Raw genomic sequence first — 22,500 nt, 5'->3', positions numbered from 1 at the left:
TACTCACTCACAAACTCACTCACTCACTCACTCACTCACTCACTCACTCACTCACTCACTCACTCACTCACCCATTCACACACTCACTCACTCACTCACTCACACACTCACACTCACACACTCACTCACTCACACACTCACACTCACACACTCACTCACTCACACTCACTCCTTTACTCACTCACTCACTCACACACTCACTCACCCACTCACACTTACTCACTTTATTTACACACTTACTCACTCACTCACACTCACACACTCATTTACTCACTCACTTTATCACTCAATCAACGCTCAACCTTTTACTTTATCACTCACTCACTCTTTCAACCAGTGAATCATCCATTCATTAAGGTCACATGATTTATAGCTGAATGATGGAGAATAAATAAAATGTTATAGAATCTGCTGCAGTTTTTCTCACACAGGAAAGAAAAAAGGGAAGAAAGGAAGAAAATATAATGAAAGAAAGATTTATAACAAAATAAATACATTTTTAAAGAAATTTCAATATTTAAACAAAGAAATAAAAAGAAATAAGAAACAACGAAGTAAAAAAAAATGAATATTAAAATTCATGGTTGTGGAAAGCTGCAGTAAATCATCTCTACTGAACAACAAACTGAACTGAATCCGACACGACACTCAGTAAACAAACCCTATTGTTGTGGGTTTTTTTAAGTTTTTTTTTTTTCCGGGTTTATTTATTATATTTTTTTGTCTTTTCATTTTTTAGTATTTGGGACATTTTTTGACATTTTTTTATCTTTATCTCTTAAATGGATTTTCTGAAGGTTTATGGTGTTTATTCTGAGTATGAGATGTGGCTGAAAGCTGGAGGTCTGAGAGCTGATGCAGTGCTGCAGTAAAAGCAGGCCAACTTGTTTCAACCTCCCTCCCACCCCCGCAGTGTGAAAGTGGAACGATCCAAATCTTTTATTAGATTTTAAAAGCAGGTTAGAAGAAGAACAAAGGAATCATGTACCAAAAACTACCACTCTGTGGAGAACCTCTGCACCATTGTGGAGAACCTCTGCACCATGTAGAGAACCTCTGCACCACTGTTTAGAGAACCTCTGCACCACTGTGGAGATCCTCTGCACCACTGTTTAGAGAACCTCTGCACCACTGTGGAGAACCTCTGCACCACTGTGGAGATCCTCTGCACCACTGTTTAGAGAACCTCTGCACCACTGTGGAGAACCTCTGCACCACTGTGGAGATCCTCTGCACCACTGTTTAGAGAACCTCTGCACCACTGTGGAGAACCTCTGCACCAGTGTAGAGAACCTCTGCACCACTGTTTAGAGAACCTCTGCACCACTGTAGAGGAAATCTGCACACTGTAGAGAACCTCTGCACCTCTGTTTAGAGAACCTCTGCACCACTGTTTAGAGAACCTCTGTACCTTTGTGTGGAGAACCTCTGTGGAGAACCAGCTTTTTACATAAAAAATGGATCTGGAAAAGATTGGTTCTGTAGAACACTGCTCAGTAGAAGATTTAATTTGTAAAGCACTCCCTTTGTGGAGAACCATTCTGTAGAAAACTATTCTGTAGAGAACCTGCTCTGTAAGGAACTGCTCTTTGTAAGATGTCTCTGTAGAAAATATGAAATACCGTTACATTTTTATCCATTTACAGTTACATGCGTGCGTGCCACTCACTTTTTACTTTCGCTCATTACATTTTTACACAAATTTCTGTACTTTCTACTTCTTCCATTTTCACACCAGACTCAAAACTTTAATTTTAATCTAATTGGTGACGTCAATATTTTTCAGACCGTTTTCAGACCATCAACCTGTTTCCTGTCATTGTGCTGCTTTTTTGTGGATCTTCAGTCTGGATACATTCATTAGAGAACAACATTACAATTCGTTTTGTATGAATGTATTAATTATGGCTGTCAAAATGCAAATTTGTTAACGGCCCTGGGTGTAAAAACACACGATTAATGCTGCGCAAATTTCATTTTGACCATTTTTAATGAAAATATAAATAAATAAATAAATAAATATAAAATTCAGCGCAACACGTTCATTCACGAAGTCTTTTCTTTGCTCAGATATATAAAATAAATAAATTGATAACTGATAAAATTATGTTTTATCACTAAACATTTGTTTTACTTCTGCACCAAGTCCAAATTAGCACAGAAATCCGCCATGATGAAACACAATTTATCCTCTAGGGGTCGACAAACGCACCGGCGCATTTTCTGTCATTTTTTCTTCATAACGCCAAAACAAACATAAATTACTGCCTCTTTTTGATCGTACAGATTAGAGCAATACATCATTTGGACTACTTTTATTTGTACACACTCCTTGATATCCTTTGATGTCACCCAAATGAGGATGGATTCCCATTTTGAGTCTGGTTCCCCTCAAGGTTTCTTCCTCATAACATCTAAGGGAGATTTTTCTTCACCACAGTCTCCATGGTGCTCATCAGGGATAAATACACATCATTCCCCTTCACTCTTCAATTCTGTAAAGCTGCTTTGAGACAATGTGTGTTGTGAAAAGTGCTATAAAAATAAACTTGACTTGACACTCATAATAACAACAAAACGTTTTGCTTTTGTAAAGTATGGAAAACAGACAGGGGGCGCTCTCTGCCATCTCTGTCTCCTGTCCATAGACACACACACACATAAAACACCCTGAATCTCAGTGAATATTTGCCATACAGGCATAATAAATATGGCAGGTGGATTCCTGACAGATAAACATGTACTGTATGTATTTTTATAGCATGACTTCATCAAACAAATCGCGGCAACGCTGTTGTGTAAAAAACCCTTCAAAAACACGTGCATGCACATTCTCATTTATTAACGCACATCATGTACATAAAGAAATTTCAAGCACGTTAATATACTGCCGCCATTTTGATTTTCGTTTATCTCGATCATCGGTTATCTCGATGCTTTTTGGCGACCCTCTAGGACATCGACATAACCGGGTTCCCCTGTATCTGTATAGAAAGCTCGAAAAGTCTAAATAAATAATAAATTAAATAAACCAATATAAGAGGTACAGTTTCTCTGGAATCACGTGATTTACCGTCCGTGTAGAAACATAGCAAAGGTTCCGTTTGGTGTTCTGATGATTTACGTAATTTAAAACAAGACAAGAATATTTAGTCTTCATGCTCTATGTTGAGTCTGGTTTTACTAATAATAAACAAGCATTTGCTTAAAGCATCAATATTTCTCCATCTTCATGTTGATTAGATCAGCGGTCCCCAACCTTTTTTGCGCCACGGACCGGTTTAATGTCAGACAATATTTTTACGGACCGGTCTTTAAGGTGTGGCGGAAAAATACAACAAAATAAAATGATACGACCATAAAAACTGGTATTTTCTAAATCTAATAATAAACGTTAATCCACTGTGGTGTTGTTTGTACATTTTTCTCGCTTGGGGGTTTGAATTTAGCAGTAATGTATTATGTGTTAGCGGCCGGAGCTCCTTTAAGAAGGTAGTGGATGGAGGTAAGTCATGTGACCGGAGCTCCTTTAAGAAGTTAATAGATGGAGTTAAGTCATGTGACCGGAGCTCCTTTAAGAAGGTAGTGGATGGAGGTGAGTCATGTGACCGGAGCTCCTTTAAGAAGGTAGTGGATGGAGGTAAGACATGTGACCGGAGGTCCTTTAAGAAGGTAGTGGATGGAGGTAAGACATGTGACCGGAGCTCCTTTAAGAAGGTAGTGGATGGAGGTAAGACATGTGACCGGAGCTCCTTTAAGAAGGTAGTGGATGGAGGTGAGACATGTGACCGGAGCTCCTTTAAGAAGGTAGTGGATGGAGGTAAGACATGTGACCGGAGGTCCTTTAAGAAGGTAGTGGATGGAGGTAAGACATGTGACCGGAGCTCCTTTAAGAAGGTAGTGGATGGAGGTGAGACATGTGACCGGAGCTCCTTTAAGAAGGTAGTGGATGGAGGTGAGACATGTGACCGGAGCTCCTTTAAGAAGGTAGTGGATGGAGGTAAGTCATGTGACCGGAGCTCCTTTAAGAAGGTAGTGGATGGAGGTGAGACATGTGACCGGAGCTCCTTTAAGAAGGTAGTGGATGGAGGTGAGTCATGTGACCGGAGGTCCTTTAAGAAGGTAGTGGATGGAGGTAAGACATGTGACCGGAGCTCCTTTAATAAGGTAGTGGATGAGGGAGGGCATGTGACCGGAGCTCCTTTAAGAAGGTAGAGGATGGAGGTAAGACATGTGACCGGAGCTCCTTTAAGAAGGTAGTGGATGGAGGTGAGACATGTGACCGAGGCATCATGACCTGCATCAAGAGTGAGTGATAGACAGATGTGGAGGAGAGAATCCGGTCATTTTCCAAAATAAAACATCGTTCAGAATCAGATCATAAATAAAATGGAAATAATGTAAGTTATGTATTCTTTCTGTGCGGCCCGGTACCAATTGACCCACGGACCGGTGCCGGTCTGCAGCCCGGGGGGTTGGGGACCACTGGATTAGAGTATTAAAAACTTGAAAAGTGTTCATTTTAGGTACATTTTGAACAGCATGATTAAATATTATAATCGATTGACAGCCCTAAATATTAATATGATGTGGTTTAGTTACCAGCGTGACACTAAAACAGGTAGTAATAATAACTTTTTACTGAAGTATCAGAGCCCAAATTTCACGTTAGTCAGAACTTTAACTTTTGCCAGAGTCTTCATCCCCCCCTGTCTCCATCCCCCCCTGTCCTCTACATCTGCCCCATTTTACACCAACCACCAAGGACATGCAGTCTTCTCTCACCACATCCATAAACCTCCTCCTTGGTCTTCCTCTTTTCCTCCTTCCTGGTGTCTCCATCCTCAGCATTCTCCTACTGATATACCCCATGTCCCTCCTCTGCACATGTCAAAATCATCACTAGTCAACACATTTCCATCTCCATCCTTTATTGCTCTAACTTGCAGCACATCCTTCCCAGCTCGGTCCCTCTGCCTGGACAATCGCTACAAATCCTTTTCTCCTTCCTTAGTGTCCAACCTCTCCTACAGCTCCTCATATGCCTTTTCCTTGGCCTTCGCCACATCCCTCTTTACCTGCTGCTGCATCTCCTTGTACTCCTGCCTACTTTTCTCATCACTCTGTCGATCCTAATTCTGTTTCTCCAACCTCTTTCTCCTTCTGCTCTCCTGCACTTCCCCCTTTCTCTTTACAGATTCCCTTTCTTCTGTCTAATGGATTCCTGTTGCTTTTCCTTTCTTTGCTTTCTTTCTTTCCTTGAGTTTTTATTTATTTATTTTTTGTCCCCATCTTCCATGTTTTTTTATTTATTCCTTCACACTGAGTCGTCTGAATTACAGAGTACACAATAAATACAAAAATTTTCAGATATAACAAATATTAAAATCACTGCATATTTTAGTGTGTGTGTGTGTGTGTGTGTGTGTGTGTGTGTGTAGTCTCTTTAAGCTCACATAAGCTGTATATTAAACACTGAAGTTTTTTGAGGCTAATGTGCCTGTACCATTTGTGCTTTGTCTCGCCTCCTGAGGCTTTAACACCCCCCCCCCCCTCTCTCTCTCATACACACATCACATGCATCATTAGCGTTTGCACAATTAGTGCACATTCTCGCGATGTAATCATTACTGTACTACATTGCATTAGTTCCACTAACAGTAGCAGATACAGTTTGTTCTAAAACACTCACATATTTTCTAGACTTCTGCTGGTCTGAGATGGAATAAAAAAAACAGATGGTGGATTTTATTCCTAAATGATATACTACAAAATTAAATATCAATATTAAAAGATCATCATTAGATTAGATCTTATGCTCGGCTTTTATGGTTTTTGAGACACATGAATGTTTTTATTGTTTCAGTAAGACAAAAACACAAGAATTGTAGAGTGATTAGTGATTAGTCTCCCTCACCCCCACACTCACATATGGAGGTGGAAGTTTAATGGTTTGGGGTTGTTTTGGAGCAGGGAAGGTTCTGAAAAGTAAAGAAAACCAACATGGCTCCCATTCCATACTTTAACACCATGCAGTTCCGTCTGGACTGCAGCTCATTGGAATCGACTTTACTGTACAACAAGACAATGCGTCAAAGCGACGAATACGCCTGAACTCTATAAGTGTTATTTCAAAAGTAAACAGACGTCTGGAGTGATATCTATCATGGAACCACCTTCCCAGTCACCACACCTCAATCCTACTGAACTGCTCTGAGATGAACAAGAAACCTCCAACTAGTAAAGAACAAAAGGAACATGCATGTGTCTCTCAAACACTTCAAAACACTTCCACACTTTTCTTTGAGTTGTTTTTCTTGGTGAACCGATGAACCCTAGAAAAAAAAAATTTTTATATCCTTTTTTTTTGGAAGCTAGGAACCTTGAATTATCCAGCAAAAACAAACAAACAAAAAATGTTTATATAAATGAAGAAATCCTTCTTACAGAAACAGAGAACCCTTACTAATCCACAGCTGCCCGTGAGAAAGCTTTTTATTGAGATGAACAACTTTTAATTATCTAATGAAGCTTTAAAGAACACATTATGGAGTAAAGAACTTTTAATTATCAATGGTTGTCTTTAAAAAATCCGTAATGGAAAAAAAGAACCATTATGTCTCCAGTGAAGCTGTAACAAAAACTTTTATGAAACAAAGAACCATGACATATCCAGCAGAGCCTTAAAGAACCTATTAAGGAAATGAACAACCTTTAATTATCCAGTGCCATCTTTAGAGAACATTTTATGGGGATGAAGAACCCTCAAGCATTCGATGAAATCTTAAAGAACGCTTTATGAGGTAAGGAACCCCTTAGTTATCCGGTGCTGTCCTTGAAAAACCCTTAATGGAAATTAAGCACCCTACAGTATCTGATGAAGCTTTAAAACCATTCATAAAACTGACGAACCCTTAATCATCCCGTGAAGCCTTAAAGAACCCTTTATGGAAATGAAGACCTCTTTATTATGCCTTAAGGAACCTATTACTTATCCAGTAATCTGTTAAGAAACTTAAGAAGAACACCTATTTTACAAAAATAAACCCCATTTGGATCATCTAAAAAGCTCACTGAACCCATCATGAAAACTTAAGCAAAAAATTCAATGTTAGCTCAACGCTAGCTATTATAGATAAAGCTAGTCACAAGTGTAACAACAAAGTAACAGATAGTGTATGCCCAGGTTTGTCTCTAATGTCGATATTTACCTCAGTTATGTTGAATAATGCTAATAGAGACAAAATTTACAACGTGTTTAGCCTTGAATGTGGCTCAGTATTAGTTCCCTAGCAACAGTTACCTCACCAGTGGTGGGCTGTCAGGGCCAGTAAAGCCTTCTCTGCTGGACTAAACACTATCAGAAGCACTGACCTACATTTACAACCTAAATTCTAATATTTGTTCTATAAAATTGTATTCATTTATTCCCAACAGTTTATTCTATTCATTTCGTAGCGTTTCTCTTGGCTGCACTGCTTCCAGTACGTGTATGTGGAGGTTAAATAAGGAGGTTTTCCAATCAGATTTCAGCCTCTATGTGCTGCCATGTCAATCTAATCTGCCCAGAGCCTTCAGAATCAGTACAGCTGGCCAATGTACCTTAGACTGTATTAGCATTGGATTTGTTTCTTTAACCAATCGCTATCTTGCCCAGAATAGCGTCAGATTATTTCCGTCCTCTGTTTGGTTGTTCAGAGGGAAATGGAAACCTACAAGTTCGACTGGTAAAACACGTGTGGAGCTCTGAACACGTTAATACATCTGAGTTAGACTTTTTTACACCTACGGAGGAAGATAAATTGATTTGGTCTCGGACATACATAAAAATACATAAAAAAAAAAACCTAGACATGGTGAGGAGGTCGTCCAACCCTGAAGCTAGCTAGCGTGTCTCAGCCTGGGAAAGGGTTTGTTCTCCACTTCTAGACGAGTGAATACGAGCTCTACCACTGGATTACAGCCTCTGGGGGGCGCTGCACATTATGAGTCTGTATCTCTGGGGAGTAGGTTGTATTTTATTTACATTTTTAATGTTTTTGTCAATTCTGAACTGCTCCAGATGTTGTAGGTGCACAGTTGTGGTTGTAGTGTAGAGGTTTGGAGTCTTAACTGGGTTTGTTGCTTTAGTAAAATGGTCTTCACCCTCAATATGTGAAATTTCTCTCTCTCTGTAATGCCATGTGTTGTTATATTGTGTTTTTGTATTGTATTGATGGTTTCTATAATTGTGATGTGATAGTGGTGGTATTAAGAGGTGGATCAAGTCTGGTACGTCCTCACTGAAGGCCCGGGTACCAAATGCACGGCCCGCCACTGCGCAGAACATACTGTAAGCCGACTAATTTGTGCTAGCCCAACTAAGAAAGTTCAGAAACTAGGGAATAATAAAGGCTAGCTAAAATATTGTTATGACTTTTTAATAAACAAAGTAAAAACTGAATTAGACATGTTTTTCACAATATTTACCTCAGACATGTTTCTGAAAGGACTAGATTGAATACATAGTTACATTTCGCTTTGATTACTATCTTTGGATGCCCTAATATACATATAACTATATCTACACTGTTTACCTCAGATGTGCTGTTAACGTGTAAATACAGAAATATATAAATGAATTAATAAATAAATAAGTAGATAAATAAATAAAAAATGCATAAAGATGCAAAACGTATTGATCTCTAGCCTTAGAAGATCTTCTTCTCAGTGTACTGCAGATTCTCTTTAGTTCCTTAGCATCAGATTCCTTTAAAGGTAAACCACTTAAATGTAATCTTATAATCAAATCTAACTACAGATTACACCATATGGACAAACGTTTCTGAACACCTAAGCATAAGATTATGTGAACATCCAACTCCACATTTGTTGTTATAATAAACTCCACTCTTCTTGGAAGATGTTCCACTAGACTTTGTGGAGATTTGTGTGATATTCATTCAGTGTTACGAGAGTGATAGTAAAGTCCAGTAGGTGAGAGGGTGAGGAGGTGAAGGAAGAGAGGGTAAGCATCTTACAACCCATGGAAAGCAGATCTTCAGGGAGCTGGATTTGTGCACAGGGGCATTGTCATGCTGGAACAAGTTCAAGTGTAGGGAGAATTGTATGCTTCATATAACACGTTCTATACAATTGTGATAAGAACCACATCTGGGTGGAAACATCAGGTGTCCTGATAATTTTGTCCATAGAGCATAAGTATATGAGATATAGTTGTCAGAAAGATGTTTATACGGGAAAAATCCCAAGATTTACGATCTAAAGAGTGAAAGATCAGACTGTAAATAATCTCAGTGCTGCGTTAAATCCCTCACCTCATGGTGTAGAGCAGAGTGCCATCGTCCTGCAGCCTCAGCAGCTTGTTCGGCGTGGTCATGTTGTGTGCGATGGATTTCTTGCCGTTCAGGAAAAAGGTGTCTGGAGTCCAGATGTTGCTGGCCAGCAGGTTATTTAGAGGCAGCATCCCCATGGGCCCTTTGAAGCGCAAACGCTCATCCTTCCAACTTTGGCGGAAAAACACATCGATTGTGTACTCCTGCAGAGGAGAAAAAAGATTCAGATGTTGAGTAACTTTTAACGAACCATCCGAATTTCTAACAGAGTGACCCAGACATGCAGGATGTGCTTTGGAAATGAAGGATATTAGCATGATCTTAATAGTAATGCAGCAGGTTGATGAAAAAAAAAGAGTATGAGTTTTCAGAACAGAAAGGTTTGCATTTGGTTTCTCACCATCTCTGTATCTGACACAGGACCAAAGCTGGTGACGAAGATGTTGGTCTTGATCTCGGTCACCTTTTCTGTTCAAGGTCACACAGAGAAAATGGGTTTGATTATTACTGGATCAATTTAACTCTTACAACAGATAAGGGGGGAGGGGATTCGAGGATCAGCTGGACCATGGATGGAGAATGGAGAATGGTTAAATGAACAGATGGATCCTGGAGTGAATAATAAAGACATTCATACAAAGACCTGTCAGAAGGCTTAAAAGTCTCAAAAGGTTTTTTAACATATGATTTGCATGGTGCATATTTTATCCTTTTATAGCTACAATTCTTTGGTTTCAAATCTGTGGTACAAAGCAGCTACAAATGTAAACATTTTTAACTAATTATTTTATTTATTATATTCTGGCAGCTTTTATTCCTTTAAAGTATTTTTAACATGTACATTTGAATGTTTAGTCCCCCTCTACTGCTTGAGAAATGAACTGCAATAAAAAATGTAAAAGCCTCCCACTTTCACCTATTTCTTCTCCCTAATACCACTTCCAGTTACCCCACCTAACACCCCCTCTCCTTTACCCCTCCCTAATGCCACCTCCCCATTATTCCCCCTCCAATATCACTCCCACTATTACACTTACTCCAATATCACTACCACTATTAATCCTTATTTCTCATTTTTAATACCACCTCCTTATTACCACCTCAATAACTCCCCTTCCCATTACCCCTCCTCAATACCCCTTCCCATTACAACTACTTAATTCCATGTTCCGAATACCCCTACCTAATTCCATATCCCAAATAACCTTCGTTTTACTGCATCATAATTCCCCCTCTCCAATACCCATCCAATGTACAACCCTTCTCTAATACCACCTCCATATTACCCCTCCCCATTACCTTTCCAAAAAAACTGTCTTAAAAATGTATCTGTCTGTACCACCACCTAATTACCTCTCCCTAACTCCACCACCCAATTACCCCTTCCTAATTCCACCACCCAATTAACCCTTCCATAACCACCACATAATTACCTCTTCCTAATTACCTTTCCCTAATACCACCACCCAATTGCCTCTCCCTAATTCCACCCCCGAAATTCCCTTCCTTAACACCACCATCTAATTACACCTCCCTAATACCACCACCTAATTCTTCTTATACTTCTTTTGGCTTCTCCCATTAGGGGGCCGCCACAGCGAATCATCCGTCTCCATAATCCCCCCCCTCCCCCCCACTGTCCTCTACATCTGCCTCTTTTACACCAACTACCTGCATGTCTTCCCTCACCGCATCCATTAACCTCCTACTTGGCCTTCCTCTTTTCCTCCTTCCTGGTGTCTCCATCCTCAGCATTCTCCTACTGATATACCCCATGTCCCTCCTCTGCACATGTCCAAACCATCTCAAACCACCCCCTCACCTTGTCTCCAAAACGTCCTACAAGCGCTGTTCCTCTAATAAACTCATTTCTAATCCTGTCTATCGTCGTCACTGCCAAAGAACATCTCAACATCTTCAGCTCTGCTACCTCCAGCTCCACCACAACATCTCAGGTCTCACCACAGACCTATAAACTTTCTCTTTCACTCTCACAGATACTCTTCTATCACAAATCACTCCTGCTATCACTCTTCTCCACCCACTCCACCCTGCCTGCACTCTTTTCTTCGCTTTTCTAACACACTGTCTATTACATTGCACTGTTGACCCCAGGTACCTGAACTCCTCCACCTTCTCCACCTCTTTTCTCTGCAAACGCACCCCTTCCCTGCCCTCCCTCTCATTCACACACATGTACTCTGTCTTACTCCTACTGACTTTTATTCCCCTTCTCTCCAGTGTGTACCTCCACCTCTCCAGGATCTTCTCAACCTGCTTTCTAGTCTCACCACGAATCACAATATCATCTGCAAACATCATTGTCCAGGGAGACTCCTGTCTGACCTTGTCCTTCAACCTGTCCATCACCACTGCAAACAGAAAAGGGCTCAGAGCCGATCCTTGATGCAGTTCCATCTCCACCTTGAACCAGTCTGTTGTTTCTACTGCACACTTCACTGCTGTCACACTGTCCTCATACATGTCCTGCACCACCCTCACATACTTCTCTAACACACCAGACTTACAATACATACACATACAATACAATACCACAACTCCTCTCTCCACCCTGTCGTACGCTTTTTCTAAATCCACAAACAAACAATGCAACTCCTTCTGACCTTCTCTATACTTCTCCATCAACATTCTCAAAGCAAATAATGCGTCTGTGGTGGCCTTCATCGGCATGAAACTATACTGCTGCTCACAGATGGTCACCTCTTCTCTCAGCCTGGCTTCCACTACTCTTTCCCATAACTTCATGGTGTGATCAACTTTATTCCCCTGTAGTTACTGCAGGTCTGCACATCTTAATTCTTAAAGATCAGTACCAGCTCAATCCTTCTCCATTCCTCAGGCATCCTTTTACCTTCCAGAATCTTGTTAAATAATCTTGTTAAAAACTCCACTGCATCTTACCTAAACATCTCCATGCTTCTTCTGGTATGTCATCTGGTCCAACCGACTTTCCACTTTTCATCCTCTTAATCACTGCTCTCACTTCCTTCTTACTAATCCTATCCACTTCCTGCTTAACCATCTCCACATCATCCAACCTTCTCTCTCTCTCTCATTTTCCTCATTCATTAGCTGCTCAGAATACTTCGTCCATCTTCTCGACACACTCTCCTCACTAGTCAACACATTTCCATCTGCATCCTTTATTGCTCTAACTTGCAGCACATCCTTCTCCCTTCTTTTTTCCAACCTCTTTCTCCTTATGCTTTCCTGCACTTCCTCATTCCACCACTACATCTCTTTGTCTTCCTTTCTATTCCCAGATGTCACACCTAATACCTTCTTAGCTGTCTCCCTTATCACTTCTGCAGTAGTTCCCCAATCATCCAGCACCTCTTCACCACCACAGAGCATCTGTCTGACCTCTTCCCTGAACCTCACACTACAGTCTTCCTCCTTCAGTTTCCACCATCTTATTCTTCTTGCAGTCCTCACTCTCCTCCTCTTCTTCTTCACCTCCAAAACCATCCTACAGATCACCATCCGATGCTGTCTAGCTACACTGTCTCCCGCCAACACTTTAGAGTCTCCAATCTCCTTCAGGTTGCATCTTCTACATAGAACATAGTCCACCTGTGTGCACCTTCCTCCACTCTTATACGTCACCCTATGATCCTCCTTCTTAAAATAAGTGTTGACCACTGCCATTTCCATCCTTTTAGCAAAAACTACCACCACCTGCCCTTCCACATTCCTCCCCCTAAGACCAGACCTACCATCACATCCCCATCACCTCTGTTCCCTTCACCTACATGCCCATTAAAGTCTGCCCCAATCACTAATCTTTCATTCCTATGTTCACCTTCGACCACTTAATTTAACTCACTCCAGAATTTTTCCTTCTCCTCTATCTCACAATAAATTTGTGAAGCATAAGCACTGATGACATTTATTATCATGCCTTCAACTTCCAGCTTCAGCTATATTATTAAACTCTTCCTTCAGAATCACCCCTACACCATTCCTCATCCCATCCCCACCATGAAAGCACAGTTTAAACAACTCCAATGTTCCTGGTCTTACTCCCACTTACTTCCCACTGGTCTTACTTTCCACTTGGTCTCCTGAACACACAACATATCTACCTCTTTCCTCTCCATCATATCAGCTCCCGCTCTCCCTTTACCCGTCATAGTACCAACATTTAAAGTACCAACCCGAACCTCCACTCTCCTCCACTTCTCCTTTCCCTGCTGTCTCTGTAGACGTCTTACTCCCCTCCTTCTCCTCCTTCGGCTAACAGTAGCCCAATTTAACGATACCTGTGGAGGTTGTTGGTAACCCGGGCCTCGACCGATCTGGTGTAAAATTCTTATTCCTGATCCGCGTATTTGATTTGGCACATGTTCTATGCTTGATGCCCCTCATAACACAAACCTCCACATTTATCCGGGCTTGAGACCGGCACTAAGAGTGACCTGGATTGTGCAACCGCAATGTCTGGGTTTAATACCACCACCGAATTACCTCTCCCTAATTCCACCACCAGGCCATGATTTCAGTGCACTTTTCACTCCACTTTTAATATTACAGACCGCACCTTTAATAATACACACCGCACCTTTAATATTACAGACCGCACCTTTAATATTACAGATCACACCTTTAAAATTACAGACCACACCTTTAGTATTACAGACCGCACCTTTAATATTACAGACCACACCTTTAATAATACACACCGCACCTTTAATATTACAAACAGTGCCTTTAATAATACACACCGCACCTTTAATATTACAAACAGTGCCTTTAATAATACACACCGCACCTTTAATATTACAAACCGTGCCTTTAATAATACACACTGCACATTTAATATTACAGACCACACCTTTAATATTACAGACCGCACTATTTATGAAACAGACTACAAATGTGATATTACAGACCTCACCTTTAATATTACAAACTGCGCCATTCATATTAACAACCACCTTCACTGAACAAATGATTGCGTTCCATTGCACTGAAATATTGTGGAATGTAATCACATCATTTTCCAGGCTGTTTGTCGTGTGGATCTGTAATGTAATGTAATGTTTAAACATTACAAACGGCTCCTTTATGAGCGATGACCACCATCATTATCTCCCGATCTCCTCTGTGAAAAATGACGCCTCAGGAGATATATTCGTTTTAAATCTCATTTAAATCTCATCATCCAATGCTGTCTTTTGTCTGCGAGCATCACGAGGCAGCCGCTAGAGACGTGAGTTCTGCTGTACAGTGAATAAAGGAGGACAGGGTCTTTTTTTCACTCTCTCTCTTTCTCACTCTCTTTCTTTCTCTCACTCTTTTTCTCTCCCCCTCTACCATGCTTTAGTCCTCAGAGAACAATAAACCTTCCCTCTGTGAAAAGAGCGATGGCTTTCTCAAGGTCAGCAAGCACACTTCCAGCTGTTTTTTTCTCGCTCTCTTTCTCCCACACACACTCACACACACACACACACACACACACACACACACACACACACACACACAGAGGCAGTATTTCTTTTTTAGCTTCAGAGTGCCAGAGCTTGTATTGTACAGACGACCTCAATATATTTCAGTGATGACTTTAGCTGTGTGAAAACATCTCTTCTGAAAAGCAGGAATGTTTCCCAACCCTGAATATTACCGACTTTCTGCCTCACAGTCGCTGGAAATAAAGTCACGTATCCCTGACACATGGTCTTCTGCCTCAAGGTTCCGTATTTTTAGATGCTTTTCTGAGCACCACGGCCTTTAAGAGAGCTTATTTGACTTCCTGTAGCCTTCTTGAATCTATCAAATCAACTGGATGTCTTTTGTATTTCACACCATCTCATGTGAACCGTATCGAGAGTGTTGTACAGTATGTGAGTCTCTGGATCAGGAAACCTCACACACATACACTCAGAGGTCCCACATCTTAACCACAGAGCCGCTAACGTTCACTGTTTATATACATGTTTTTAGAGGTAGGAGGGAACTTGAGAACCCTGAGCAAACCCAGAGAACCCGAACAAATAGAAAGAGTTGTGAGGAAGCAATCTTTTACATAAAGTGTGTTTGTAAGGTTTCAGGTCACCACCAGTGACTGGAACAACTGCACTACACTCTGGCATCAGTCCAACTGTGATGAAGAAAAGTGGAGACCAAATACAGCAGATGAGTAGTGGATTATTATAAATGTGAGACAGAAGGAAGGAAGGACAGAAGGAAGGAGGGAAGGAAGGAGGGAAGGAAGGAAGAAAGAAGGGAAGGAAGGATAAAAGGGAAGGTAAACAAGGTAAACACTATTGAAAATAAAAATTAATAAATGTATGTAAAGTAAATGCAGTGAATGTAAATAATAATAAAAAAAAAAAATAAAGAAGCAAAGGAAAGGAAAGAAGGAATAAATAAGAAAGATGGAAAAAAGAATGAATGAATGAATAAATGAACGAATTAATGGTTATTTCTTAATAGTTATAAATACATTTTATAACAAAATAATTTAAGAAGAAATGAAGAAAAGCAGATGTGTGTGTGTGTGTGTGTGTGTGTGTGTGTGTGTGTGTGTGTGTGTGTGTGTGTGTGTGTGTGTGTGTGTATGTCTGTGTGTGCATATATAAATATATGCTTCTATATATGCATGTGTGTATGCGTGTGTTTGTGTGTATAGTTATGTGTGTGTGTGTGTGTGTGTGTGTGTGTGTGTGTGTGTGTGTGTGTGTGTGTGTGTGTGTGTGTGTGTAAATATATATATATAGTGTGTGTGCTTTGTGTATAGGTAGGTGTGTGTGTGTGTGTGTGTGTGTGTGTGTGTGTGTGTGTGTGAGGGTGAGTGAGTGTGTGTGTGTGTGCGTGTGTGTGTGTGTGTGTGTGTGTGTGTGTTTTGTGTATAGGTATGTGTGTGTGTGTGTGTGTGTGTGTGTGAGATTGAGTGTGAGAGAGTGTGTGTGTGTGTGTGGGGGGGTGTTTGTGAGTGTGTGTGTGTGTGTGTGTGTGTGTGTGTGTGTGTGTGTGTGTGTGTGTGTGTGTGTGTGTGTGTGTGTGGGTGTGTGTGTTGTCGTGTGTGTGTGTGTGTGTGTGTGTGTGTGTGTGTGTGTGTGTGTGTGTGTGTGAGGGTGAGTGAGTGTGTGTGTGTGTGTGTGTGTGTGTGTGTGTGTGTGTGTGTGTGTGTGTCTGTGTGTTTTGTGTATAGGTATGTGTGTGTGTGTGTGTGTGTGTGTGTGAGAGTGAGTGTGTGAGATTGAGTGTGAGAGAGTGTGTGTGTGTGTGGGGGGGGGTGTTTGTGAGTGTGTGTGTGTGTGTGTGTGTGTGTGTGTGTGAGTGTGTGTGTGTGTGTGTGTGTGTGTGTGTGTGTGTGTGTGTGGGTGTGTGTGTTGTCGTGTGTGTGTGTGTGTGTGTGTGTGTGTGTGTGTGTGTGTGTGTGTGTGTGTGTGTGTGGTCAGAAGCTTTTACCTCCCAGTCCAGGACGCAGTCTGTTGTCGTAGCCATCCAGCAGTCCGTCCAGGATCCGAGTGAAAACTGTGATGTTGTCGTTCAACTCTGCTTCATTCGGGGTTGCAGTGGTGGCCTGCGAGGTGGCCTGCGAGGGGCTGACACACACACACCCACACACACACACACACACACCCACACACAAAAAGAATCGATCATAACAATACAGCACAGTAAAACGACACACTAAAACAGAGTCTGTTTTAGGAAATCATTTACAGATTGAGAGACTCGATACATGACGTCTAATCATCTAATCTAATTTAGATAAGACGCGTCGTCATCTTCTCTCCCATGCACAGACCCTGCACCTCAGCACTAGTTTCTCTTCCACACAACGCTCTAGCAGTAAAGTCGAGATGATCGTAATCTCAAGGCAGCAGATGGAGCTGAAGTTAGAATCCTACCCAACATGGCATGTGAAGCTGAGGAGCACCGTGATGAAGCACACACTTCCTCTCATGGTAGCGCTGTTCCTGCTTATGTTCCTGCTCCTGTTCCTGCTCTTGCTGCTGAAACTGATGATGCTGCTGATGCTTCTGCTGCGGTGTGTGTCACAGACCATACCTACACACACACACACACACACACACACACACACACACACACACACACACACACACACAGAACTAATGAAGTGTATTAATTACATGCAGTGTAGAAAAATGCAAATTGTTAATAAGTTACATAATAATAATAATAATAATAATAATAATAATAATAATAATAATAATTAATGTAGAAATAAATAAATATGTATATAGGTATGTGTTACATATACAGTCTATATATATATATATATATATAATACAAATAATATAAATAATATAAATATAATTATACTACTACTACTAATAATAATAATAATAATAATAATAATTATTATTATTATTATTATTATATTTGAAGATATGTTCTATTTTTAAATGCCATATCTGCTTATATCTCCATGACCATCTCATGCTGCGCGTGCTCTTTCGCTCCTTAACACACTTGCTCCAAGTTTTATGAGCACTAAAGCAATCCGGATTTTATTTCTCTCTCTCTCTCTCTCTCTCTCTCTCTCTCTCTCTCTCTCTCTCTCGCTCTCTCTCTCTCCACTGCAGTGTGCTGCTACAGAGGAATGTGTTCATGCGTTCAAAAATCTGAAAAGACCCACTCAGTGGTAACCGGGTCGGGCCGGAGAGCTCGTGTGTGTGTGTGTGTGTGTGTGTGTGTGTGTGTGTGTGTGTGTTAATGAAAGTGAAATTGCACATCATGATGCATCCAGAAGCGGTGTAGAAGCAGCTTCTGTCCATCTGCAGGAGCCATCAGAGATAGAGAAAGATAGCGGGAGAGAGAGGGAGAGCGAAATGAGAGAGAAAAAGAGATTTGCGCAAATGTACCTGCGCGCGCTGCAGCCGGTCCGGTACGCGCTGGGAGGAAAATCCTGAGGAAATCCCGCAGTGTTCAACTCAACACCTCCACCTGATGTCCAGTAAGCTCCTGATCTTCAGCACACACGCATGCACTCACAACACACACACACACACACTCATACGCACACCGCAAGCCGTTCTGATCCGTCTGATTCAGCGCGCGGCTCTGTCCCTGACTCGAACCGAACCGAACCGAACCGGACCGTGTTGGTATCAGTAATAGTATCGGTGCAGGACTCGTGCACATCCCTTTCTTCCCTCTCCAGATCCCTCACGTCCGCGCGCCTTTGTTCCGCTCTCACGCGCTCCTGCGCTCCAGCTTTTCACCGTCTCCGTGCCGAGAGCGAGTCACCGCCTGCCCCCGACTGATCCAACCGCTGGAGGGAGTCGAGTCTTCCGCTCGATACGTTCGGTGAGAAGGGAGGATGAAGGAAGGGAGAAGAGGAGGAGACGAGGGGGAGGGGAAGGTGGGAAGGAGGGGAAAAGAAAGAAAGAAAGAAAGAAAGAAAGAAAGAAAGAAAGAAAGAAAGAAAGAAAGAAAGAAAGAAAGAAAATAATAAAAAAAAATTGAAAGAAGGTAAAGATGAAGAAAAAAAGCTAAATATAACAAAACAGGTAATAGATAGATAGATAGATAGATAGATAGATAGATAGATAGATAGATAGATAGATAGATAGATAGATAGATAGATAGATAGAGAGAGAGAGAGAGAGAGAGAGAGAGAGAGAGAGAGAGAGAGAGAGAGAATAGAAAATAAAAAAGAAAGAAAAAGAACATTTTCTGGATTTCAGATTTACCTGGTTCTCTTGGAGACTCATCATGTCACTCCAAACTCCAGATGTTTTACTGATGTTCCTTTCCACGCCACAACACTGCTCAGCTCTCCATTCAGAAGGTGTTAATTTCTCAGAATTATAATGATGCCCTCTATTGTTTCAATAGCAACTTGTAGATAAGTAAAGGAGTCTCCAGTTCCAGGACAGAAGAAGTTTATTATTTTAATTGAAAATTAATCTGTTGAAGTTTTTCTGTTATCTTTGGAGTCTGATTGAGACTGAGATTAAATTTCACTGAAATGTGCACCATGATGGACTGTTACCTCTCTGCAGGGAGACAGGAGGTGAAGCAGGAAGGATATTTTTCAAATGATAGACAAATAAATAGATTTTTCAACTGAGGATGAAAGTCCAAAAACACTCAACTCAGGGAGGACTGAGACACTTATTGCACAGAAACGAACAACTGACTTCATCAACAATAACAACAATCCTCATCATTATCAACTACAAAATGGTCATCATAATCATCATCATCATCAGGACAATCATCATCATCATCATCAGTACAATCATTATTATCATCATCATCATCATCATCATCATCATCATCATCATCATCATCATCATCATCATCAGTATCATCAGTATCATCACCACCACCATCATCGCCACCATTATCATTATAATTATCATCATAACCAATAAACAAAATAAGAACCCAAAATCCACAACAAATGAGCTTATTTATAAAGTAGGAGATTTCATTTAAACTCTTTAAAAAGATTTGTACAAATGATTGTATTAAACAAAACAAAGAAAGTGGGGACGGAGAAAAATGTAAATAAAATCTGAAAAAGAAAAAGGAAGAAGCGAAACATTTCTACCGAATACAAACACAAGAATTTCTGATTATTATTATTATTTTTTTTTTTATATTAAAATAATATAACGCAGGAGATTTAAAGCCTTTATAGAGGTTAATAAACTACTGTTTAAAAAAAAAAAAAAATAACCCAACAAACAAAGAAGAAATAAAATCAATAAAAGTTTACACTATAATGAACAGAGCTTCAGTTTATTACACATGAAAAAAGCATTCAATCAAACATAAAGCATTAAAAGGTTCACCTGAAACCTTCTCCAGAATGAATAATGAGCCAGAAAGACTGAAAAAATCCACAATAAACCACGAATTCAAAACAGAGCATCAGATTGTCCTCATTATAAACACATTATTTCATTAAATACAGAGGTGTTGGGGGGAGGGGGGGGGTCACACCATTGGGTTTGAGATTCAGAGTGATTTAACTCCATGTGAGGAAGCACATCCCGAGGGAAAGATGAACAGAAAGAAGGATCCATGAAGACAGAAGAATGTACATCTCTTTCAGCTCGTTCATATCTATACTGTATATATATATATATCATTATAAGCTGAGACCGGATTGAATTCCTCAACACTTCTGCTTACTCGGCATTCTGTCCCCGGCGCCTCGCTGCACCTGAGGGCTGAGATGAAAGCGGGGGGGAATCCCAGCGGGTGTAATATTCTCATCTCTTTCCATATTTCTCCTCCTTTTTCTTTAAAAAAAAATCATAAACCACATTGGAGATTTAATCCTTGAATATGGTAACGAAAGAAAAACCCTGAATGAGACGATTCTGAAGCAATGAATCATTGAAGATAAGCCAGAAATAGAGATAAAGGCATGTGTGTGTGTGTGTGTGTGTGTGTGTGTGTGTGTGTGTGTGTGTGTGTGTGTGTGTGTGTGTGTGTGTGTGTGTGTGTGTATGTAAGGAGTAGTAATGAGCATAACCATCAGAGGGAACTCTAATCTTATGTTTTTTTTTATCACTAGACTCTACACACCAGGTACAGCTTCCAAACACTGTGTCAAAGTGTAGAAGGGTGAAGTAAATAGGATGGGGGGGGGGGGGGCATGGTGAATGAAACAGAGTCTGGTGAATATAGTAGTGTTTAAATTAGTGTAGTAAACAGGCTAATATAACTTGGGTGGAAATAAAAGGGTGGAGCAAATATGGTAGAGTAAATATTCATAAAAATAAATATTAATATTAATTGAGTAAATAAGGTGGAGTCAATACGGTGATGATGGTGGTGATGATAATGATGATGATGATGATGATGATGATGATGATGATGATGATGGTGATGGTGGTGGTGGTGGTGATGACTATAATGGTGATGGTAATGATGATGATGATGATGATGATGATGATGATGATGATGATGATGATGATAATAGTGGTGGTGATGATGATAATGGTGGTGGTGATGGTGTTGATGACGACGATGATGATGTTGATGATGGTGGTGGTGATGATAATGATAATGACGATGATGATGATGATGGTGTTGATGATGATAACGATGATGATGATGATGGTGATGATAATGATAATGATGATGGTGATGGTGGTGATGATGGTGCTATTAATGATGATGATGATGGTGATGATGATGCTGCTGCTGATGATAAGGGTGATGATGATGATAATGGTGATGATGCTGCTGCTGCTGCTACTGCTGCTGCTGCTGATGATGATGATGATGATGATAAGGGTGATGATGATGATGGTGGTGAAGATGATGATGATGATGATGATGATGCTGATGATGATAAGGGTGATGATTATGATGATGGTGATGATGATGATGATGATGATGATGATGATGCTGCTGATGATCAGGGTGATGATGATGATGATAATGGTGATGCTGCTGCTGCTGCTGCTGATGATGATAAGGGTGATGATGATGATGGTGGTGAAGATGATTATGATGGTGGTGAAGATGATGCTGCTGCTGCTGCTGCTAATGATGATAATGGTGGTGATGATGATGATGATGATGATGATGATGTGATGATGATAAGGGTGATGATGATGATGGTGAATTAAATTTTAATAAAAATGTGAATTGTCACATGCACATTCATACAGAGTACAACGTGTTTTACAATTGTGGTGTTATGATGATGATAATGGTGATGATGATGATGATGATGATGATGATGGTGGTGATGATGATGATGATGATGATGATGGTGATGATGGTGATGATGGTGGTGGTGATTTTTAGGTGAATTTTTAGGTTATTACAGGAACCAATATAGAAACACTAGAATTATGTAATGATGTTCAATCAGAGTTTTATTAAAGAGAACATTTTTGAATTTGAGGGCACTGTGTGGATGACAGAGTTACTGTCAATTGTATGTGTGTGTGTGTGTGTGTGTGTGTGTGTGTGTGTGTGTGTGTGTGTGTGTGTGTGTGTTTTATTACAGCATTTTATTTTCCTCAGAAAAATGTGCTACTAAATGCCGTTTTATTTCCGGTTATGAAAAATTCCAAGAGACTCAGTCAAGAACAGCTGTGGCTCACACACTCCACCTGTGCCGTGTGTGTGTGTGTGTGTGTGTGTGTGTGTGTGTGTGTGTGTGTGTGTGTGTGTGTGTGTGTGTGTACAGTAG

At 40.6% G+C, this 22,500-nt stretch overlaps 2 protein-coding genes across 3 annotated transcripts in view; one reads left to right on the top strand and one right to left on the bottom strand.

Annotated features, from left to right (window-relative positions):
* gabra5 (gamma-aminobutyric acid type A receptor subunit alpha5) overlaps positions 1 to 18,660 on the bottom strand; it is a 36,109-nt gene extending 17,449 nt beyond the window's left edge. Inside the window, exons 1-5 of one of the 2 annotated variants that reach the window (XR_014537186.1) lie at positions 18,194 to 18,639; positions 17,216 to 17,375; positions 16,770 to 16,906; positions 9,736 to 9,803; positions 9,318 to 9,538 (exon numbers count right to left, since the gene is read on the bottom strand). Coding sequence is in view for 1 of the 2 variants with exons in the window: in XM_083564416.1 (XP_083420542.1) it covers positions 9,318 to 9,538; positions 9,736 to 9,803; positions 16,770 to 16,906; positions 17,216 to 17,373 (584 nt within the window). In the remaining variant the exon portion in view is untranslated. Of the gene's footprint in view, positions 1 to 9,317; positions 9,539 to 9,735; positions 9,804 to 16,769; positions 16,907 to 17,215; positions 17,376 to 18,193 lie in introns of both variants that reach the window. The other variant, XM_083564416.1, reaches the window with a different exon arrangement.
* Positions 1 to 22,500, top strand: part of atp10a (ATPase phospholipid transporting 10A) — a 377,925-nt gene that overhangs the window by 214,798 nt on the left and 140,627 nt on the right. The gene's annotated exons all lie outside the window — the stretch shown is intronic.

Source organism: Silurus aristotelis (genome assembly GCF_946808225.1).
Source record: "Silurus aristotelis genome assembly, chromosome: 2".
In the NCBI taxonomy this organism is placed as follows: domain Eukaryota; kingdom Metazoa; phylum Chordata; class Actinopteri; order Siluriformes; family Siluridae; genus Silurus; species Silurus aristotelis.
The sequence above is the reverse complement of the archived record's forward strand: the minus strand, read 5'-3'. Positions and strand labels throughout refer to the sequence as shown.